Consider the following 21,670-nt stretch of genomic DNA (forward strand, 5'->3'; position numbering starts at 1 on the left):
ACTAAAAATAAAGTAAATGAGAGGTTTTTATTCCACCGTAATGACGACAATCTGGAACAAACTAAACACATTTGAGTGAAGCTGTAAACAAGTCAGTCTGAATGACACACTTTAATCTGGAGGAAATAAAACACTCTTTCTATTCACTTTGATCTCTCAACCAGTTCCATTTGCTTAACTTCAGATTATGCATCTTTGAAGAAGCCAGTGGAGGTTTTTCGCAGCGTGACAACAGATCGACACCGGCCCTCCACTGCTGCCTGACACTATTCATCTGCTGCTGAGTGAATGGAAACGCATTCACAGTGAAGCTCAGAAAGCACACAAAGGCCCTGCTCTACAAATAAAAGGTTCAGAGGAGCAGAGAGCGAGATGACAGATAAAGAAGGGTTTTGGCAGAGCTCTGTAAAGAGAACATGTTGGAAGAACTTGGCCTTGTCTGAAATGTAAATTCTAAAAATGTGTATTCTTCTTTTATAGCGGATATATCATTTTTATCAGTAGATCAAGACAAACACCAAACATGTGATTTAACACAGAAAAGCATTACGTAGCATCACGCATAGATACAATATCAAAGAGGGGTGAGCTTTACATGGAACAGACACTGCAGCAGAACATAGAGGATGAATTGAAATGCTGCACAGCTGTGTAGGACAGATCAAAAGACCATAAAAACAAGAAACTGACAACTTTCCTTTCACTTCTAGTAGTTCTGGATTTCTATTATTCTTATCTTTATGTCTCATACTAGAAAGAAAGAAAGAAAGAAAGAAAGAAGCTGGATGTTACACAGAGATGGTTTTTGAAGGGACTTTGATAGAAAGAAGTGGACTAGAGTTTGTGTCGGCAGCAAGCAGCAAAATCTGAGGCTGAATAATGAGTCAAAAGCAGCTCCTCACATATCCGCTGGAGGTGATTCAGGTGATTCCAGACGTGAGACCTACGTTAAAACGTCCAACTTTACAGCAGAGCTAAACATATTTACTGCCTGGCACAGAAAACGGTTTAGATTTCTGCAGCTAATCTTCTGCAGCAGCTACAGTTGCTTTTTTTGGACAAAATTTACAATGTTGGAGGGTGACACACTTACTTTGAACAGTGTAGTTGTACTTTTGGTTTAGTTTGAATGAATATTGTAGCTGATAGGCCGAGAAGCAGTGCGGAGAGTTTGGTGCTTCTGGCCCACGCTGTGATTTTCCACTTTTCCACTATAGTGTTTTTACAGTGAAGTCTGCTTTCATTCAGTAAACATTTAGCGTCAGATATTAGTGCCAGTGAGACTGCTCTTTTAGGAGTACTGAGGGAAAATAATGATGTGGAGAGAGGAGGGCGAAGGGAACCACATTTCTTCTGCAGTGTAAAATTTGTGCACCATGTAAAGAATAAGGCGACTCAAAAACATTTTGTCCAGTCAGTGTCCATTTAAAGCCAAAGCACTACAAATGCTAGAAATTTCAGAAAAGAAGTGATGATTGCAGTCCAGAAAATATGTACTTGAAATTACAATGAATGCATTTCATTCCTCTTCATTCCTCATACAACCAGTGAACGAGGTGAAGTTTGGGAAAAATTTGAGTTATTGTTGACTGACACCATCTCCCTGCCTTTGCAAGGTCTCTGCGAAACACTATGGAAGAGCTGCAGTCATTCTGCTGAGTGTGATATGATCCGAATCCGAGGCTCTGGTGTTCAGCCGGTAAACAGTGGAATGCTCCCTGCTGGCAGGGAAAGGTTACTGCCCTGAGTAAGGCCAATGAGGACTGTTGGACGCCTCCACACTGACAGATGCTCCACCAATCTGTGGTGTTGAAGACGTTTAGTGTGAGCCTCAGAGTGAAGCTCTCAGTTTACTGGAAGGTCTCAGTTCTTATTCCCACATTCTAACTCAGGGTCAGGGTGAGGAGCTCAGACATCAGTACTGATCTGTGGTCAGAGTAGCCTGCGAAGGTGGTCTGAGCATCTTCCTAGGATGCCTGGACCCCTCCTTTTAGAAGGGACCATGGGGCAGATCTGAATAACTCTGGGTTCATATAATCCTTCTGGCCAACTGGAATCCTCCAGGAAGAGCTGAGGAAGTAGAGAAGGACCTGCTGCCTCCATGACCCACTTCTGGATAAGCAGCGGCACATAATGACATAATGATGACATCATCACTAGGAATGCAAATGATTGATTATCAACCCTAACCCTTACATCAGGGGTGTCCAACATGCGGCCCGTGGGCCAAAAGTGGCCCTCCAGAGGGTCCAATCCAGCCCTCAAAGTGTAAAAATTCCAGAGAAGACATTAACTGCAGATTGTAAATTAGTAAAACTATAAATTTAAAATAATTTCTAGACCATGACAAGTTGTTTTGATCATAAAGTAAAATACTAGATTGCTCATTGTTTTTTTGTGTCTCGTTTTTGTAATATTTTGTCTGTTTTTGATGTTTTTTGTCTTGCTTCTCATCTGACTTTTGTTGTTCGTCTCATGTTTCTGTCATTTTGTGTTTTCTTATTGTTTTTCGCTTGTGTTTTTTGTCTTATATTTGTCATTTTGTGTTTCGCTTTATTCGTTGTTTTTTTGGCTCATTTTTGTCGTTTTGTGTATTTTTTGTCTCGCTTGTGTCATTTGTCCATATTTTGGTTACTTCATGTCTCGTTTTTGAAATTTTTTGTCTTGTTTTTTGTCTTTTTTTGTCTGACTTTTGTGGTTTTGATCCTCTAGTAAATCCTCTATGGTTCAGCTCCAGATGATTAAATGTTGTGTTCCTTTGTAGACACTCTGTGATCCAGAAGTTGTAATGTGGAAATGATAAACTGAGGCCGAATGTTGATGAAACTGAATTTATTTTTCTTAATAAATTCCAGGTTGTTCATGATGTTTTGCAGAAAGATAATTCCTTAAATGTGAACATCTTCAGAATGTACTTTGTTGCACTAAGACAAAGGAACATTAGGAGTTGTGGTGATTTATAGGTTATTATGCTGTGGTTTTACTGGTCTGATCCACTGGAGATCAAATTGGGCTGAATGTGGAACCTGAACTAGAATGAGTTTGACATCCCTGCCTTCCATGAACTGGGAACACTCCTGATTGATCTTTCATTTCCTGTTTGACCAGTCTTTCTTTAGGCATCTATGGATTGTGAGGAAGTCTCTTATTGAAAAATGTACATTGTTTGTTAAATGGATATTCTACACACCCAGTGGTTCCACCTCGTCCTTCTAAAAGCACTGTTCTGACACTAATTTAGTGCAGCTGCTTTCACTGGAAATTTAATGTGAAAAGTGGAGTTTGTGTTATGTTCATGGACCAAATAACTTTGTTTTATTCACAATCATTTTGAATATAAAAAGCATGTTGCATTATTGATCATATCTAATTAGCTCAGATAGTCAGTGTGAAAGATCTTCAGAAAGCCCAGTCCAGTTTTTGGGAGGTTCTGACTGTGTGTTATGTGTTCTACTGCTTTGTAAGGAACACATTCCTGACTAGTGAAAACCAGTCTCCCAACGTCTTAACTTCTGAATTTTTACACAGAAAATCATCTGTCAAGCTTTCAAGAACCTGGTGTGACAGATGTTCAGGAACTTGAAAACCATTCTAATAGAATGAACAGCAGCACTGCTAGCTGAAGTACCAATTAGGAACAGAAATGGATGAAAATACTTTGTATTCTCAAAGAAATAAGCAATTATCAAATTTTTCAGAAATAAACAACTTTTTGGATCAGATTCATTGGTTAGTGGTCGACCTTCGGACACGTTCATCCCTGTAATGTCTGACCCTGTTCTAACTGCTGTCAGACTGGTGAGTCCCGCAACTAACAGTTATTTTAACTGTTTATTAATCTGTTGATTATTGTTCTAATCAGTGAATCAGTTGCCTGGGCTATAAAACAAAAGAAGGTCATGAAAAATATTGATCAGTGTTTGTCAGGGAGAATGAGACACTCTTAAAATGTCTTTTTTGATCCAAAGATACTCAGTTTACTGTCAGAGAGGAGTAAAGAATCACATTTAAAAAGGTGGAATCAGAGAATTTAAACTTCCTCCTTAAAGTAACACCAAATCAGTTAATTGAAAATAAATTAAACAACTACATATTTGATTAAATTACCTGCTGACAGCTCATGGATTCATTGCTGCAGCTCTACAGGGGAGGGTTTCTTACAGTAAACTGCTGTTTATTGTGCATTTTCTGTCATGTATGTTTTCTTTGACATGTCTTCTCCGTGTTTTTGTTTTTAGTTCATGCATGTTTTCTTAAATCTCTGAGCCGTTGTACAGGAGACAGAAGGTACACCTATTGAATGTGTTCAGAGAGGTTTGTGCATTATGACAGATAATTGGGACATTGTTTCTACACAGCGCTGATGCAGCAGAAATATTATTTGAACTAAATTTTAATTGGATCCTTCCAAGCTGTAAACATCACAAAGCATTCAGATCACCTCCCTTGTGTTGGGATGCAGCTTGAATCCATACTTTAAAAGGCTGAACTTAAAAGTATTTGTGAACTGTGCAGCTATTTTGGTGCGAATCTCTGAGGTGACCAGAGAGCTCCAGTAATCTGCGGTGAAGTGCTGCGTATGGCCGGCTATTCAGTCTAATGAATAGCGATCCCTGCAGACTGGCAGAGCGAGAGCTGCACTTGACAGCGATGACTCCTCCACTCAGACCCTCAGCCTGAAAGACGAACGCAGGAGGCTGATTTCGCTTCACCTCTCCAGACCGGCCGAGGGCCACCGCCGCGTACGTGAGGACCACGGAGGAGGGCCGAGAGTGCAGCGGCTTCCATGGACTGTTGACCTCCTGACAACTGTAACAGTCCATGCAGACTCCTCCAGTCGCTCCATTTGTGTTGGCAGGACGTGATGACAGCGCTACCCCGGCTAGCCTGAGAGCCTACGAGGATGAGGAGGAATAACAAACAGCTACCTGACCTGGCTGGTAGCTGATGGATCTTTTAACAGCCTACAGCTGGTAGTCTGAGGACTGTGTCTACGTACGAATAGTAAGAACATGTCTTTGTAGCGAAGAACAAACTTCATGAAGCTGAGCGACACTATCAACACATCTCACTTTACCCTGTAAGTCAGGGGTGTCCAACATGCGGCTTGCGGGCCAAAAGCGGTCCTCCAGAGGGTCCAATCCGGCCCTCAAAGAGTAAAAATTCCAGAGAAGACAGTAACTGCAGATTGTAAATTAGTAAACTATAAATTTAAAATAATTTCTAGAACATGACAAGTTGTTTTGATCATAAAGGAAAATACTAGATTGTTCATTGTTCTTTTATCAATTTGTGTCTCATTTTTGGAAAATTTTGTCTTGTTTTTTGTCTTTTTTTGTAGTTTTGATCATAAATAATTGTTCTTTTGTCATTTTGTTACTCATTTTTGTAATACTTTTTCTTGTTTTGGTTGTTTTTTGTCTTTTTTTGTCTGATTTTTGTCATTTGTCTCATGTTTTTGTGGGTTTGTTTCTCATTTTGGTCGTTTTGTGTTTCCTCCTTGTCTTGCTTGTGTTTTTTGTCTTATTTTTGTCATGTTGCATTTTGCTTTATTCGCTGTCTAGTGTGTCATTTTTGTCATTTTGTATTTTTCATCTCATTTGTGTTGTCCATTTTTTTGTTGCTTTGAAACATTTTTGTCTAGTTTTTTGTCTCTTTTTGTTTTATTGTCTCGTTTGTCTCATTTTTGTCATTTTATGTCTGATTTGTGTCTCATTTTTGTAATATTTTGTCTTGTTTTGTTGTTTTTTTGTCTTTTTTTAATCTGACTGTTGTGGTTTTGATCCTCCAGTAAATCCTCTATGGTTCATTTCCAGATGTGACTGAATGTTGTGTTCCTTTGTAGACACTCTGTGATCTGGAAGTTGTAATGTGGGAATGATAAACTGAATGTTGCTGAAACTGAATTTATTTTTCTTCATAAATTTCAGTTTGTTTGTAACGTTTTGTAAAAAGATAATTCCTTAAATGTGAGCATTTTCAGAATGTACTTTTTTGTACTAAAACAAAGGAGCCATTAGGAGCTGTGGTTATTTATAGGTTTTTATGCTGTGATTTTACTGATCCGACCCACTTCAGATCAAATTGGCCTGAATGTGGAACCTGAACTAGAATAAATTTGACACCTCTGCTGTAACTAGTCAGAAAAGCAATAAAACACATCGTATTTGATGCCTCCTGCAGCTTCTTGAGCATCACAATCTTCTACTGTTGAGTGTGAAGATGTCAGTTGGGATGCTTTGAGGGATGCGTCTAAACTCTAAGAAGGTTCATACTGTTTGTATTGGATTCTACATGCATCTTATCCTTAAGATACTTTCAGAGAACAGAGACTTGGACTCCCGTCTGAACAGTCAAACTTTTAAGGCATCAGCTTCATGTTGTTAGAGTCTCTGTAGCTTCAGAGTTGGTCCTCCAGGTTCAGACCACACACTATTTTAGTCTGATCTTTAGGTTCCCGGGCTAGGACATGACAGGCTACATGTGGGTCCCTGTCCTTCATGCTGTGTGTTGTGAAAGCCTAAGAAGAAAGGATTTTCTCTTCTTCGCATAGAGAAGATAGTGTGGGCTGCCTGTTCTTTACTCTGCCTTTCTCCTGCTATGCAAGCGAAACTTCACTTTTTTTCCCCCAGTTTTGATGTCTTGCACATGGTGGAAGTTCTCATTGGAGGATAAGATAAGGTAAAAGAAAAAGTAAGCCTGACTGATTTTTTGCTGCAGTGTCATGTATGACAGATCACACCTCTGCGGTGGTCGTCTACCATACACTACATAAGAGGAACCAGTTACTGTGCTCGTCCTCGGTTCCTCTGCATAGATTGAGCTGATAAAATGCAGTCTGAACCTGCTGGCTACTAAAAGTTGGGTCGAATGTACATTTTACATCTTGATCACCTGGACTGCAGAATGAGGAACAGATCTGCTGGAATATGTGATGCATACTGCAGACAGCGCTGAGATACTTTTACTGTCAGGAGGAGAGATAAAACCTTGACAATCCTGACAGACAGACCTCATCTTTTATTCCCTCAGTCTGAGACGCTGACCTCTGGGAGGCAATCTGAGGCGCCTTGGGCGACCAGAAATTCTACAAGTTTATCTCCCAAGGGCAATCAGCAGGAAGTTCTAAGTCCTGCTCACCAGTTTCATGTTTTAATTGATTCTGTGTTTTACTTTTGCTTGTCTACATGCTGATGATGTCCTACTAATGTAGTTGTTTGGTTAGTATTTTCAGAATACTGCTTTGGTGAGCCAGTAACAGTTTTTAACAGTTACTCCACCAAAGTGAAAGCTGAGATGTATGCAGACTTCTTTGGGTCTGTTTGTAGGCAGTGTGCCGCCTTCTACTGTATAATTTTTTTGTTACATTTAATGAATCTCAGAAAAGATAGATGATGCTTTCATGACGCACACAGCAGAGAGTTTATGAGAACAACAATCAGGGTGGCAGCTGAGAAGAACTGGCAGAAGATGTTGTGCAGTGTTGAGACCGTGGAAAGGCTGCACCTAAAGCTCAACAGATCTGCTTCTGGTGGCTCATATAATGAGAATTTACTGCAGCCTCTCATCATGGAGGAACACAGTGTGTGAGCAGGTTTTCATTAGAAACACAAAATGTGACTCAGAGTGCTTCTCCAGCTGAACCTGTGCTTTTTTTCCTGGTGAGCTCACCTGTGTTTGGAACCACCAGTCGCCCTCCAGGGTGGCCAAAAACGCCGCTGGTCCTCAGCTGCTCTTTGCAGGAGCTGAAGGGCCCATTGAGTGTGAGCAAGCCCTTCTTCCGCCTGTCCATGGTGCCGCAGTAGTCCCGGCTCAGGTCTCGAGGGAAGGTCTCGGCGGGACCTTTGGCGTGGAACTCGGCCCGCTCGGCCACGCCCAGTGAAACCATGAAGGAGCTCTGAACTTTGACTTTGATGTCGGGGAGGGGGTCGAAGAGCTCCTTGTCTGTGGCGTCCTGGAAGCAGAGGGAGGTGCTGTACGTCCGGCCCACCGTCAGGTCAGGCTGCATGGAGGAGTTGAGCAGCAGAGGGTTGCCTACAGAGATGGAGAGATAACACAGCCACACCGTCACCTAAAAGCTCTGCTCACATGGGAGCATATTATGCAGGAACTTGTTTAATTAATGAATCAAAGCCCAACCTCTGTGTTTCCTGAACAGCACTCACACAGGATAATGAAATTCACTGGTGTCCCAGATACAGATAAACAAGGTCAAGAGCGTACTACTTTTTTTTTTTTTTTTTACATCTTGATTTAGCAAATGAAAAGTGGAAATCTGAAAATGTTTAAAAGCTGTAAAACGTGCCAAAAATCCTTTCATTTTACACGACAGGAAGAAGATAAAAGGAGAAAGAAGAGGTGCCACTCAGTGTGCATGGATTAAATCCTATCAGGGCTTTCTGTCGCAGTACAGTGAGGTAGATTATGTTTAACAGAATTGTCATCTTTTTTCCAAAAGCAGATATCGTGGATTTGAGATTAAAATCACCTTTAATCGCCAGAATTAATGCTAGTTCCTGGATGTGCCGTGGTGACATTATCCCCGGGTCAAATCAGGTTTAGGAGCCACATCTCTGGGCTCTTTCTCCTCAAATTTCTTGCAGCTGACCAGTGAAGCTCCAGCACCAATTAAACAACATGTCTGGGCAGGCGACCAGAGCATGAGAGGTAAGGGAGCACAACCTGGACAGAAGGTCCAGGGCTCGGAGCCACGGTCGGAGCGTTAGATTTAATTACCAAGCACACACACAGCTTGATCTCCATAATCCATCTGCTGGAGTCAGCTCCTCTGGACAGCGAGCCGTCCTCCTGAAGGACAGCGGGGAGGCCAGCAGGGTTGAGGCGACTGCTCTGTAAATGAGGGGAGTGCTTCAGCGCCCAGCGTGGACCCAGCAGCCTGTGGAGGGAGGTGTGGGGTGTCTTCATCTGTGGCCATTAGATGTGACGACGCTGCCAAACGGAGCGAGGAGCGCCGCATCGATCTGGCAGACCGGCGTGGCCCTGGATGAGCCGTGCCAAGATAACGGCGAAGTCACCGAGTCCTTGCTGCCCAGCTGTTGCCTGGCGAGGGGTGCGAAGCGGGAGGCTAATGTTGTTTTATTTTTAGGGAAATCATTAATTATCGGGGGTGTGCTTTGTGATGAGCAGTTTGGAGTGTGTTAGTTTAGATTTATTCTTTCAAAACACAACTTTTCCTCAACAGAATTATTCTTATATTAAAGTGTGGAGTAAAAACAGCAGTTTATTCACTTTTATGTAACTGTGCTGCTGTACGTATGTAGTAGGGCTCCATAAATCATCATCCTCATTACCTCACTACTGTTCAAAAGTTTGGGGACTAACCCTAACCCTATTCATGTGCTAACATAACAGCACAAGTGTTTTCTAATCATCAATGAGCCTTTCAACACCATTAGCTAACACAATGTAGCATTAGAACACAGGAGTGATGGTTGCTGGAAATGTTCCTCTGTACCTCTATGGAGATATTCCATTAAAAATCAGCTGTTTCCAGCTACAATAGTCATTTACCACATTAACTATGTCTACACTGGATTTATCATTCATTTAATGGTATCTTCATTGGAAAAACTGCTTTTCTTTCAACAATAAGGACATTTCTAAGAGACCTCAAACTGAAAGCGCCAAACAAACTCAGTAAATTTCTACGAAACAAACAATCCCGTCCATACACATGAAATACACCACAGTAAACCCTATACTCAGTACTCAGGATTGTTTTAGCGCTATTACTACTTATTTACTCACAGTAAAGATGACTAATTTCATCCATGTGCTTGTTAAAAAGGGACCATGCTCAGATTACGCATATACATCCCTTATTTACATATTTTTAGACGCTTACTTTGTTGGATTATGTGAATTCAAGTCATAGATGTTTGCCATGACAGACATGACAGGCTTCAGTCAGGGTGGAGGATGCAGGAAGTGATCTCCAGAAACAATGGATGTATTACAGTATGACAGATCCAGCTGTAGTCCTGCCTCTGGAGCCAATGGGCTTTGAGCAATGCTTAGTGGGGTTCCCTTTGTTTGAAGGAGGCCATGTAAACTTTAAATGATTTCATCAAAATCTGTTTCTGAACTAATTTGAGGAAGCTGAGGAAGAGGCAGTCTGGCTGCTGAGTCTTCACTCATGTCAGATCTGCGAGGTTTAAAGTTTGTGGTGACTTTGGGATGTCAAAGGCGCTGCTGCTCTTCTGTTTGCTGCTGTGTTCTTGGCCGTTCTTCAGGATTGCTGGGGACGAGTAACAATTATTAAAGTAATGGAGGAAGCTTCAGACTTTGTAGAGTTCCCCTGTAGTTAGGAATGATTAAACATTCACTCTTAGATAATACAACAGTATGAACACAATGTTTCTGGGGGGTTTTCATAGCTTTTTTTTTTTTTTTTTTTGCACATAGATAATTGTTCTGATACCTAGTATTAATGTATTTTAATTATTTGTGATATACAGCATATGTAGCCTTCATGAATACATAAATATATATCTAATATATAGTTTATATAATTATATTTGACAGGAAACACATTCTCTGTCCAGCAGGAGTGATGACGTCTACATGATAGGAGCTCGAGTCCAGAGGTTCTGTGGGTCTGAGGAGGGAGCTGTGAGGTGGGAGGTCTGAAGTGTTGTGGTCGGACCGTCCTGGAGAAAGTCTCTAACACTCCTCCATTAAATGCCCTGATGTTCCACATGCCTTTGGAACTGGACCTATAAAGCATTCTTCTCAGCATAGAAACGTCTTTCTTTACAGAGCCAGCAGGCAACACACATCTACTTCCCAAATTCTGCTAATAGAATCAGTCATTTTGAGGCCCTGTCTCTCCAACATTACATTCCTATACAGAGAATCTACAACTTTAATTACATTTTAATGGAAATGCATTTTCTTCTGGATTGCACAGTGGCTCAGTGGTTAGTACTGTCGCCTTGCAGCTAGAAGATCCCTGGTTCTTTCTGCATAGAGTTTCCATGTTCTCCTGTACATGTGTGGCTTTTCTCTCCCACAGTCCAGAAACATGCTGAGGTTAATTGGTGATTCTAAATTGTCTGTAGGTGTGAATGTGAGTGTGATTGTTTGTCTCTATGTGTAGCCCTGTGGCAGACTGTTACCTGTCCAGGTGAACCTTCACCCTCAGTCAGCTGGGATAGACTCCACCCCCCATGACCCTGATGAGGATTAAACAGTGTATAGATAATGGATGGATGAATGGATGGATAGATAGATAGATAGATAGATGGATGGATGGATGGATGGATGGATGGATGGATGGATGGATGGATGGATGGATGGATGGATGGATGGATGGATGGGTGGATGGATGGGTGGGTGGGTAGACAGATAGATGATGGATGGATGGAGATTCTCCTTTACTAAATTTATTTGGGACACATCAGGATTACGTTTCATGTTGACATACCTTTGCAGTTTATTTTATTGCTTTATTGCTCCTTTTCATCCAACCAATCATTTTGCGCCGCACAAGGAATGCATTCACCATACTCACAAAAATGCAGCAAACATTAATGTCTAAAGTAATGTGTATGATATTTCCTGTCTTGCATTTGGAAGAACTTCTAAAATGACTGTGGACCCATCTGTGGGTCGCACTAAGAAGACCCCATGGATGGTCTGTCCTCTAGACTGTCTTTTACGTCACTGTGCTGAATGTGGAAGAACGTTCTTGGCTCCTGCTGCTCATCTGCATTGATGATGTTAGTTGTCATGCAGGGCAACAGAAGCCAATCGTTCTGGCTGAACATCGTGCTGATACACATCAGAGGATAAAAACAAATCAAATACCTATGCCCAGCTTCATGTCTGACTTATCACCGTAAACTGTACCTTACAGCGGTGCAAATGTTGTGTTTGTTCTTCTGTAATCTCGTAAAACCACAGCTTACAACATGTAGAACGACTGAGCTGTGTAACGTGATAATCTGAGGTCAGTATGGAACACAGACTGATTAAGTTCATTTACCGTAGTTCTGTATGACTTCAGGATTAGCTGCAGCATGTCGTCAGGTTCTAGTTCATCACTTCTTCTTATTGATCTTTAGAGCAACACGACAGATTTAATAAATGACAAGAACATGTAAGAAAATCATTCTCACTCTATCAGTTCAAATAATGACTTCTGCATAACATGAATTATAAAATCTTGAAAAATTGACTTCTCCAGACACTGTTTTGATGAATTTCGGTTTATTACTAATATTTCACAATGACTTTTTTATTTTTTCTTTAAATGCATATTCAAAGGGGGATTTTATGTTTCTTAAGAACTAGCAAATACAATGAAGGTGGATTTGGGGGCAAGTATATAAAATCCCAACCACAGGATCTCTGCTTTAAACCTCTCTGCAGTTGTCTCTGTGTATCAGAGGTACATATTTGGAAGTTTTACCCATTCAAATAATAATCTCTACTGAGACTTAAATGACCTGAGTAAAACTCTAGACTGTTGCTTTCTTGAGAACGTGCAGATTTATGAAGTCCTGCCTCTCTTTCCTCCAACAACCTCTCGCTGCAGCTTGAGCACACCAGCTCACCTGCTCTGCTCTAACACTGGAAAACTACTCTATACACCAAACAGTGGTAAACTGTAATACAGGACGTCCTCGCTTTACAACGTCCTCGACTTACGGCGTTTTGCTGTTGCGTGGGAACTGATTACGGGCCGGTCCTCGGTTTAACGTACAACGTTTCGTTGTTACATCGAAACTGGTTCAGTGTAAACTAGTTGGTGAGCGGAGCGGATGAATATGTCGTCACGCTGCGCTATAAGTCTGCTTTGTTTACATTTGCCGCCATACTGGATTATTCTACATTCACAAACTTCATTATGGCTCCCAGTGTAAGTCAGACCTACAGTTTACAGTTTTGCTGCTATTTTCCTACCAAGTTGTGTTTCAGTGTGAGCTAAAGACTGTTTGTCGTTACTATAGTTGTATAAATATGTAAACTGATTGATATCGTGATGAACAAAATGACTTGGTTTACATTTTCACCGGAGTTCTGATTTCCACCGAAAATTGACGGACATCACACCGTAGGAACGGAACTCTGACGCAAGTAATGGGAGGTTGCATCTGTTGGAACCAGAATTCACTCCTGAAGAAGAATAATGATGCATAAAGCCCCCGGTTGGATTGGTTCCTTTGGCTTGTTACGTACAAAATGCTGGAAGTCTGATTCTGTTTTTGAGACCATCATCAGTACATTACAGTTTCATGGTAGAAGTGCTCAGCAACGGAATTATTTTGGTTTAATTCGCTCCTGATGTGTCTTCCAGCGTGTAAAAAAACACCACACTGACATCGTAGCAAAGTAAAAAATTGGATTTTCACCAGAAAGGCGTCATTAATGGTTTCACATTTAACAAACGTCTTTTGTTGTCACTGCATTACCAGTAGGGCAAAAATAAAATAAATTTATTTATTCATACATATTCAAAGCATCAGTGTATTTTTAGCCAAACAGTGAGCATGCAGACTTTCCCACCATGCCCCATGTTTGCCCCTGCATTATAAATGAAACAAAGTGTTGACACTTATGATCCAGAATAATACTTCCTATAATTGCTACTAAGATGATGTTCCATAAAAAATGGATGAAAAGATGCATTTTTCATTTGTAAACAGTCTACCAGTGACAGCGGCTCTGCAGATAGTCGAGCTCTCGGTCAGAGCTGCAGTGGACATTAGCCCTCTGCGGCTGACATTCGATCACTGCTAAATTTTCTCCCCTCCGGTCGAGTGGAGAATGATCTGATTATCGCTTGAGTGTGCATCTTTAAGAATGGCGCGGCGAAAATGGAATGGCAGTGGTGAGATGAGAGAAGTTAATGAAATGTACCTCAGGTTGAATACCTTGAGGGATAGGTTTGGAATTGGGCCTCTGATTAAAAATCACTCAGAAGGAGAAGTAACGCAGAGAGACAGGGTCAGGTCCAGAGACTCATTCTGCTCTCAGACGCTCGGCGCCTTACAGACGCTGCAGCAGCACAGAGGCTTCCCAACGTATTCAAGACCTCCTTTAGAGTATTACAGTTTTTTCCTTCCTTCTGGTGATTATTAGGCATAAAAGCTAATGATACACAATTAAAGCCATGCTTTGAGAAAACTTTACCCTCTCGAGGACGTATTAATTTCCTCCAGTGTTTATGAAGAGGACAGTGCAATCAGAGCACAAGTAGGCTAATATAAAACACCTCAGCCACTTCCTACTAAACAAACTGGGGCTGCTAGAAGAGTGGAGGAAGTGAGTGTTCTACATTTCACAGGGAGCCTCGGCCTGGCCGATAGAGAGGGAACTGGAGAGGAGTGATTGTGGCCGGTGGAGGGCACAGCAGGCAGGCTGCAGGGAGAGCTGGCCTATTTAAATAGGATTGATGACCTGCTGAATGTAGACCCAGACCCCTCCTCCAAACCCCCTTTCCGCCGCTTTCCTCGCATCTTTCCGATCACGTGACGAGAGGCGGGGGCTCGACCGACTCCCCGGGCCTCGGGGGAGCCTGGGGGCACAGTGTGGGCTCCTGGCGGGGCGCTGTCACCACGGCGACCAGGATGGATCACCTGTCGCCACGGTGACTATCACTTGCGCTAACCCAGAAGTGTCAGGGACAGTAATACGGATGCCTGTAGCAAGGCTGGCCGGGACAGCCACAGTCACATGAGCAACACAAGTTATTGCTGTGACCAACAAAAATGGAATTGATGTTCACTGGTCCATACTCCTCACATTTATCCATCAGAGGCTTAGGCTCAGAGATTGGTTGCCTGATAGTCAAATGTGTGGTCTGCAGGGAGGGGGGTGGGGCAGCGCTGGTGTCTATCACAGATTGATCATCTCCTGCTTCACAATAACAGAGCAGCAGGTCTGTCGGGGTAGAAGGACGGGTCCTTTCAACTGATTATGGAGGTATAAATCCTCAGCAGACGGGGAGTCCGCTTGCCATTTTGCCCGATGCAAAGAAATGCCGTCAATCACGTGGCGACCCTGCTGGAGAGGTGTTTGGTGACGCTGCCAGCCACGCACACGTGCAACAGCACTCTCTCTTACCTTGTCTGGTGGTCTTGAAGTTGAAGGACTGGAATCCCCCGGTGAGAGCCGAGGAGTCGATGACGTCCACGCCGTACTCGCTGTGGTTCTTCCTGTACAGCATGACGGCCACCACGAGGATGGCCACAGCGATGATGCCGGCTCCAAGGCCGGAGTACAGAGCCACGTCATTGGAGCTGTCCATACCTGGAAGACAGAAGAACGAACAGGAGCCACCGTGACTTCTCATGGAAAATTCAAATAACGGCCAGAGTCTGCACAAAGGAGAAAACTACTAGATAAGATAACATAAAGCTTTATTAATCCTGAAGGAGATTCTTCTGCTACAGATTTATCAGAAAAAACAGCATGGCAACATAGGAAATGCAGTGTCTAAAAGTAGAAAAGCAATAAGCTGAGGTAAAACTGAGTGAATGTCCATTTCTACAGCACAAATTCAACATTAGTCATACGTTAAATCTTCTTTCAAACGCTCTCCATCAGCGTTAAAGGAGAAAAACATCTTTTGTATTTTCAGGTGCTGGGCTGCAAATGTGAAAAAAATCTATATCATTTTTTGTGGCTCCAGAAGGAGCTACAAGTATAAAAAACTGAAAAAATCAGGGTGTGTGGAGTGGAAGTAGTAGATCTGTTCTGGTCCCTGCCTGAGGCTGATAGCTCAAACATTAGCTAACTATAACACACCTGAATCTATACCTGATCTGTGGGTAATATAGGCACCAGAATTTAAAAAAAAACTCTCTGGTACTGCTGCATTGATTTGGGTAATTTCATTTTCCTCTACAATGCTAACAAGGTGGAGTATTGATTGAAGTTACTGTCGTCAAAAGTCAACGTTACTTCACATTAAGAGCTAAATCTATAAAGGAAAGGCAGAAACACGTGTTCAACCCAAAAATCATTCAGTGAAACAGACAAAGTGCAATGACTCCTGCTCTTATAAATGAATAAATGCTGCAGAAATGCATATTGGGCTGAACTGATCAAAACAACAGGCACAAATAGAGAAGTATATCTCTAATCTAAGCCTAAACAAAGTCTTGATTCTCAAATACTGAAAATAAATAATAAAAAAAGGTCCCAGCTAGTATTTTAGAATATAGAGCATGGAAATGCATTCCTCTGATATTTCTCTGGTAACAGGATCTATTCTTTTTGCTCTGATGAAGGCAGCTTTGCCAAATAAGTGAAAAGGAGACTTTGAAAGTGTTGCACATAAAGAGCGTTTTCGTTGTTGTATTAATAAAGACCCACAGACAGTGAAGATGAAGGAGAGCAGTGGAGACAATACTGTTATTATGGAGATGTTCAAGGGCGACCACAAGCAAGAGTTCCAGCGTGTTACACTGTTCCCAGCATGGAAATGAAACAAGAAGGATGGAGAGTAGTAAGACGGAGCAGCCCATCTGTCTTTTCTCTCTATGCTACATTGTGCACCACAGATAGGAATAAATGAACATGTCCAGCCATTATTCTAAACTGTTACATATCACACTCAAGCTGCTAACATGGAGGGTGATTAGCCTAACTGCCTTTAGACCCACTGGTCTATACCCAATGGCTGTGATGGATATCTCCCAGCGAAGGCAATCACAGCCCATGTGGTGAGGGCCGTGGTCACCGTTTGTCGCGAGAACCAATCATAGACAAATTAATTTAGAGTATTCCCACCGGCTTAATGCACTCCCCATTCAATCACTCACGCTGTCCTTAAAGCCTGCAAAGATAGCAGTTAGGCACGACTTTTACTCTATAGTGGGAAGCTAATGAATGCACTCAAGCTACAGTAGCACCTGACAATCACTTAGCCGGGCTAACTCTGGCGGGTGATTGAAAGCCGCCACAGGAATGCGAGGACAGCGCCGTAAATTGGTCAAATTAGCTCGTTTGCAATGATTACAGCCCATTAATCCTCCACAACATAGCACATGTTCACTTGTCACAACCAATATATCTCCTGGCTCAAAGTGGAAACACAGCTGTGATGTCACGGCTGTCATAAAAGTCGGGCGCTTGAAAGATGACATGAATGTGTAATGAGCGTTTGCAGGGTTAACACAGCGCTCTCTGAGATCAAGGTGAACTAAATGGCTGTAATTCATGGTGTTCCCACACTACGTACTGACTGAATGCGAAGGACTCTCACTCGTCTCTTTTTCTGCTAACTTCCGACCTATATCATCTCTTGCCCCCAGACTTCAGGGCATATTACATATTAGTGGCAGGTGGGGGGGTGGGGGGAGTAGAAGATGAAAGAAATCCACAGAGGAAGACTCACTTTGAGGTTTAACGTCATGTAGCAGCTTTCGATCTGCAAAGACAGAGAGATAGAATAAGACAAAGGGGAGAGAAAGTGGTGATTAAAGTCCGAGCCTCTGAAGTGAGTAACAGGTGTGGTCTGAAATCCAACAGCCTGAGTAGAGGGAAGCTCTTCTGCTGACGCTGCTCACAAGCGGCATACAGGATCTGATAACGGCTGGGAAGGCATCGTTACTGTCCTCATTCCAGCACAGATAAAGGTGGTGAGGTTCACGCTGCTTAAAGGCATCTTTGATTGGGCTAATGATCTCCTCGCACAAGGCGAAAAAACACGTTTGATTTGTTTAGGAGGGATGAAGACACAAGTTTCTCTCACAGATTGTCTCCAAATGTATGCTGTGTTGAGGAAAGAAGTGTGGTTTATTTTTCTTACTGACCAACTATAATTTAAACTCTACACAGCAATGCACATTATACATCTGTGCAAGCTCCTCTGTTTAAAAAAAATATATAATAAAAGCTATACAGTCCTTCTCGGGTCATTTATGTCAACAACTATAAGCAATACCATAACTGTGAGGTAACCTTACCTCAAGAAAGAAAAAGAAATCTAGATCTTTGAAAGTTTTGTAGCACTTATCAAAAGCTCTCTCATTTATGTCTGGACAATCTTAAGAGCAGAGCAAACAATAACTCCAATCAGAACATGCTCTTCTGGCAGCATCCTTCTTCACTCGTGCTAATAAGATACAATTAAATAAATTCAATAAATACAACTTATTTAACTTTATGTTTAGTTAGTGTTAGCTAAGTTAGGCTAGTTAGGCTAGGCTAGTTAGCTTCAGCAACTCTAAATGCAGGCAGTTGCTATATGATCTAAAATGATTAACATGCTGTCCTTTGGAACACAGGAAACACAACCAAGTGGGTAAATTAGTTGTAGCGAAGGCTGTCTTAAAAGCTGACTGCAGCACGAGCGTATTCACAGCAGTTTCTGTTGAAATGTTTAATTTAGATTTAATTTATGGAAGTCACAATTTCATATTTAATAATTTCAAGGTTGAATTTAATTTATTGTCAGAAAAGCATCATATTTCCATATAAGTACACTACCATTCAAATTGTTGGGTCTGTTAGAAATGTCCTTATTTTTGAAAGAGAAGCATTTTTTTCAATGAAGATAACATTAAATGAATGATAAATCCAGTGTAGACATTGTTAATGTGGTAAATGACTATTGTAGCTGGAAACAGCTGATTTTTAATGGAATATCTCCATAGAGGTACAGAGGAACATTTCCAGCAACCATCACTCCTGTGTTCTAATGCTACATTGTGTTAGCTAATGGTGTTGAAAGGTTCACTAATGATTAGAAAACCCTTGTGCAGTTATGTTAGCACATGGATAAAAGTGGGAGTTTTCATGGAAAACAGGAAATTGTCTGGTTGACCCCAAACTGTTGTGTATAATCTTTCTGGTTCCATTTGATAGAAGAACAATCAGTCAGGTAACTACTGGTCTCAGATCAAAGTCTCTGTGTTTTGGGGAAGAGCTGCATAATCATCCACTTATGTTTAAAGTAGTGAATTGCGGATAAGTCTTGACAACAGTAAGGCTGGTTTCCACAACAGGAACTTGTGGTTGGTTTTATGGTGGGATGAACCTTTGTGTGTGTTCTGACCATGGAGAACCTCTTTCAGGGTTGTTCAAAGGAGATAAAAGTGGATACTCCAGGGCAGTACTTCTGATAAGCTGCTGTGCAGGTCTAAATGCTGACTTGTTAAACTCAGAGGACAAATGCTAGAGGACAAATGCCATTTTTTTCTGCCCTGTTGATGTCTCAGCAGTCTATTCTCAAACAATTACCATCTTCAGCTTAAAATTCACTGTATAGGCCAACATAATGAACTTCTATTGCTCTATTTCCTATGTGCTCATAGAACTGGACTCTGGTCCACTAACTGCTATTTGTAGTTTTTTGAGTTACTGTGGTCATTGTAATGGAAACCGAGAGGCTGGAAGGGCAGTTCTCACCAAGTTCCTGCAGTGGAACGCAGCCTGTTGTTAGATTATTACACACTGTACTTCAATATTTACATTAAAATATGTTTATTATTCATCGTCTACCAGATGTCTATGATGCTCAACAACAACTGAGCTAGGTCCAAGATTAGAAAAAGAATTCTAACTCAGTTTCTCCTTTCTGTCTTCCCAAACATTAAACCTGATACAGATTGGTATTTTTACAATCTGTGGCCAGAAAGAACAGAATAGACAGAAGCATGCGAGAGCAGAAGACAGTCCCAGACTGACACTGAGTTAACTGTACGTTTGCTAGAGATGGCTGCCTCTGTATGACGTCCACTGACTACCCTTTATCCAAACCTTTTAGCTCATTTGGACAGGAATGTAAACTACAAATACACCATGCCTCTTGTGGTTTGAAAATTGCTCTCTTTCAAATCACAGCTTTGCTATTAAACTCAGTAGTTGAGCTCCTTGTGTCTGCGCTGACATCGGTGGGTGAAACATTCCATCTGAAGTCATTGCATGTGCATGACCCAAACAGTGCAATGACATTTCATTCCAAGCATCAAGCATCATTCAAGAGTGAACGTCTGCACTTCTTACCTAGTGAGAGACTCAGTGTGACATACAATATGTCAAGTGAGCAGCACACAGGAGGAAGAGCGCTGACATTATCATGCACTGCGAATCTGTGTCAGTCCACAGTGTTTTCTTTCTCCAACACTTACTTCCTGTTCAAACATGCTTGTGATGGATTTGCCATGTTAGAGTGAGTGTCTGTATGAGAATGATAATGACAGGAAAGCGATGAGGAGGATGATGGTGACGCCCAGCATGGAGAAAGGCCTTACTCTGGGTACACAGTCCATCTGTGCAGTTCTCCGAGGCCTCGCTGTTCCCTTCGCACATCCTGCCTCGGTGTCTGGGCGCTGGGGAGTTACATTCCCGACTCCGCTGCCGATCACACTGGCTGCTGCACACCGTCCACTCGCTCCACTCGTCCCAGCCTCCGTCGACTGCCACAGGAGAACATATTCAGCACAAAGAGATCAGCACACTGCATGCTGGGTCTGCACATAGAGGACAGACAGGAGTTTGACTGGCAGTTATACACGATGGAGCAACGGTCAAAGATAAGCCAAAGAAACCGAAAATGACACTGTAGCTTGATTAAAACTGAGACTACATATCTCAAGGGATTTAAAGAAGTTTTGAAAAATATGCAACTTGCTGGTTATTTGATGGAAAGGCTTATATGAACCTCATGTCTGCATGTTATAGTTGAAGTTTGGATAAGATTAGCCTAGCCTGGCTGACTAGGCTGAATACACAGAACACCATACAGGGGCAATTTGTAATCTTGGAGGTATTTTTAGCAAAAAATTCCAGAATAAAAGCCCCCATTGGAAAAGCTTTGCCTGCCAGACCCAGTCAATCAGCACATGTGAAAGGTATTAGCAAATTAGCGATAAAGGCTAGAAGTAAAATCCTAGATGGATGGAGCCATGGTGATGTCAACCACAAGTTCCTGGACTGCCATTCTAAAACCTCCACTTTAGCTTTTAATCTTTTTTAATTTTTTTTTGTAATCAGATGTGACCCTGTTTGGAAGAGAGGAGGTGGATCTGACTGAGACACTATCCACCTACACCGATCTGGTTCCTGGCTCTGCCCAGCGAAGTCTTTGCTGACAAAATTAACTTCCGTAGTTCAAGGTGAACTTTAGAGGGAAAGTAATCTTGGTAGCACACGTCCAGATCTGGCAAATTTTACATAAAGGGAATATTCTTATTGTGTTACAGCTGCATTTACTGCCTGTAAGTTAACATTAGACTATCTGTAACCCATCCACCCATCCATCATCCATCCATCCACCCATCCATCATCCATCCATCCATCCATCCATCCATCCATCCATCCATCCACCCATCCATCATCCATCCATCCACCCATCCATCATCCATCCATCCACCCATCCATCATCCATCCATCCACCCATCCATCATCCATCCATCCATCCATCCATCCATCCATCCATCCATCCACCCATCCATCATCCATCCATCCATCCATCCATCCATCCATCCATCCATCATCTACACCGCACACTCACATTCACACCTACGGACAACTTAGAGTTACCAGTTAACCTCAGCATGTTTTTGATCTATTTATTTGATCGGGGACCATGCAATTAACACAGAAAACATCTGACAGATTTGGACTGTGGGAGGAAGCTGGAGAACCCGGAGAAAAGCCACACATGTACAGGAAGAACATGGAGACTCCATGC

At 42.0% G+C, this 21,670-nt stretch overlaps 1 protein-coding gene across 3 annotated transcripts in view; it reads right to left on the minus strand.

Moving 5' to 3' along the window:
• The window catches only part of unc5db (unc-5 netrin receptor Db), a 249,586-nt gene that overhangs the window by 62,705 nt on the left and 165,211 nt on the right, over positions 1-21,670 (minus strand). For 2 of the 3 annotated variants that reach the window (XM_055011601.1, XM_055011600.1), the window contains 4 exons: positions 20,229-20,393; positions 17,369-17,401; positions 15,091-15,276; positions 7,672-8,034 (listed from right to left, as the gene is read on the minus strand). In XM_055011601.1, the coding sequence (XP_054867576.1) occupies positions 7,672-8,034; positions 15,091-15,276; positions 17,369-17,401; positions 20,229-20,393 (747 nt within the window). The remainder of the gene's footprint in view (positions 1-7,671; positions 8,035-15,090; positions 15,277-17,368; positions 17,402-20,228; positions 20,394-21,670) is intronic. The other variant, XM_055011602.1, reaches the window with a different exon arrangement.

Source organism: Amphiprion ocellaris, chromosome 6 (genome assembly GCF_022539595.1).
Source record: "Amphiprion ocellaris isolate individual 3 ecotype Okinawa chromosome 6, ASM2253959v1, whole genome shotgun sequence".
In the NCBI taxonomy this organism is placed as follows: Eukaryota; Metazoa; Chordata; class Actinopteri; family Pomacentridae; genus Amphiprion; species Amphiprion ocellaris.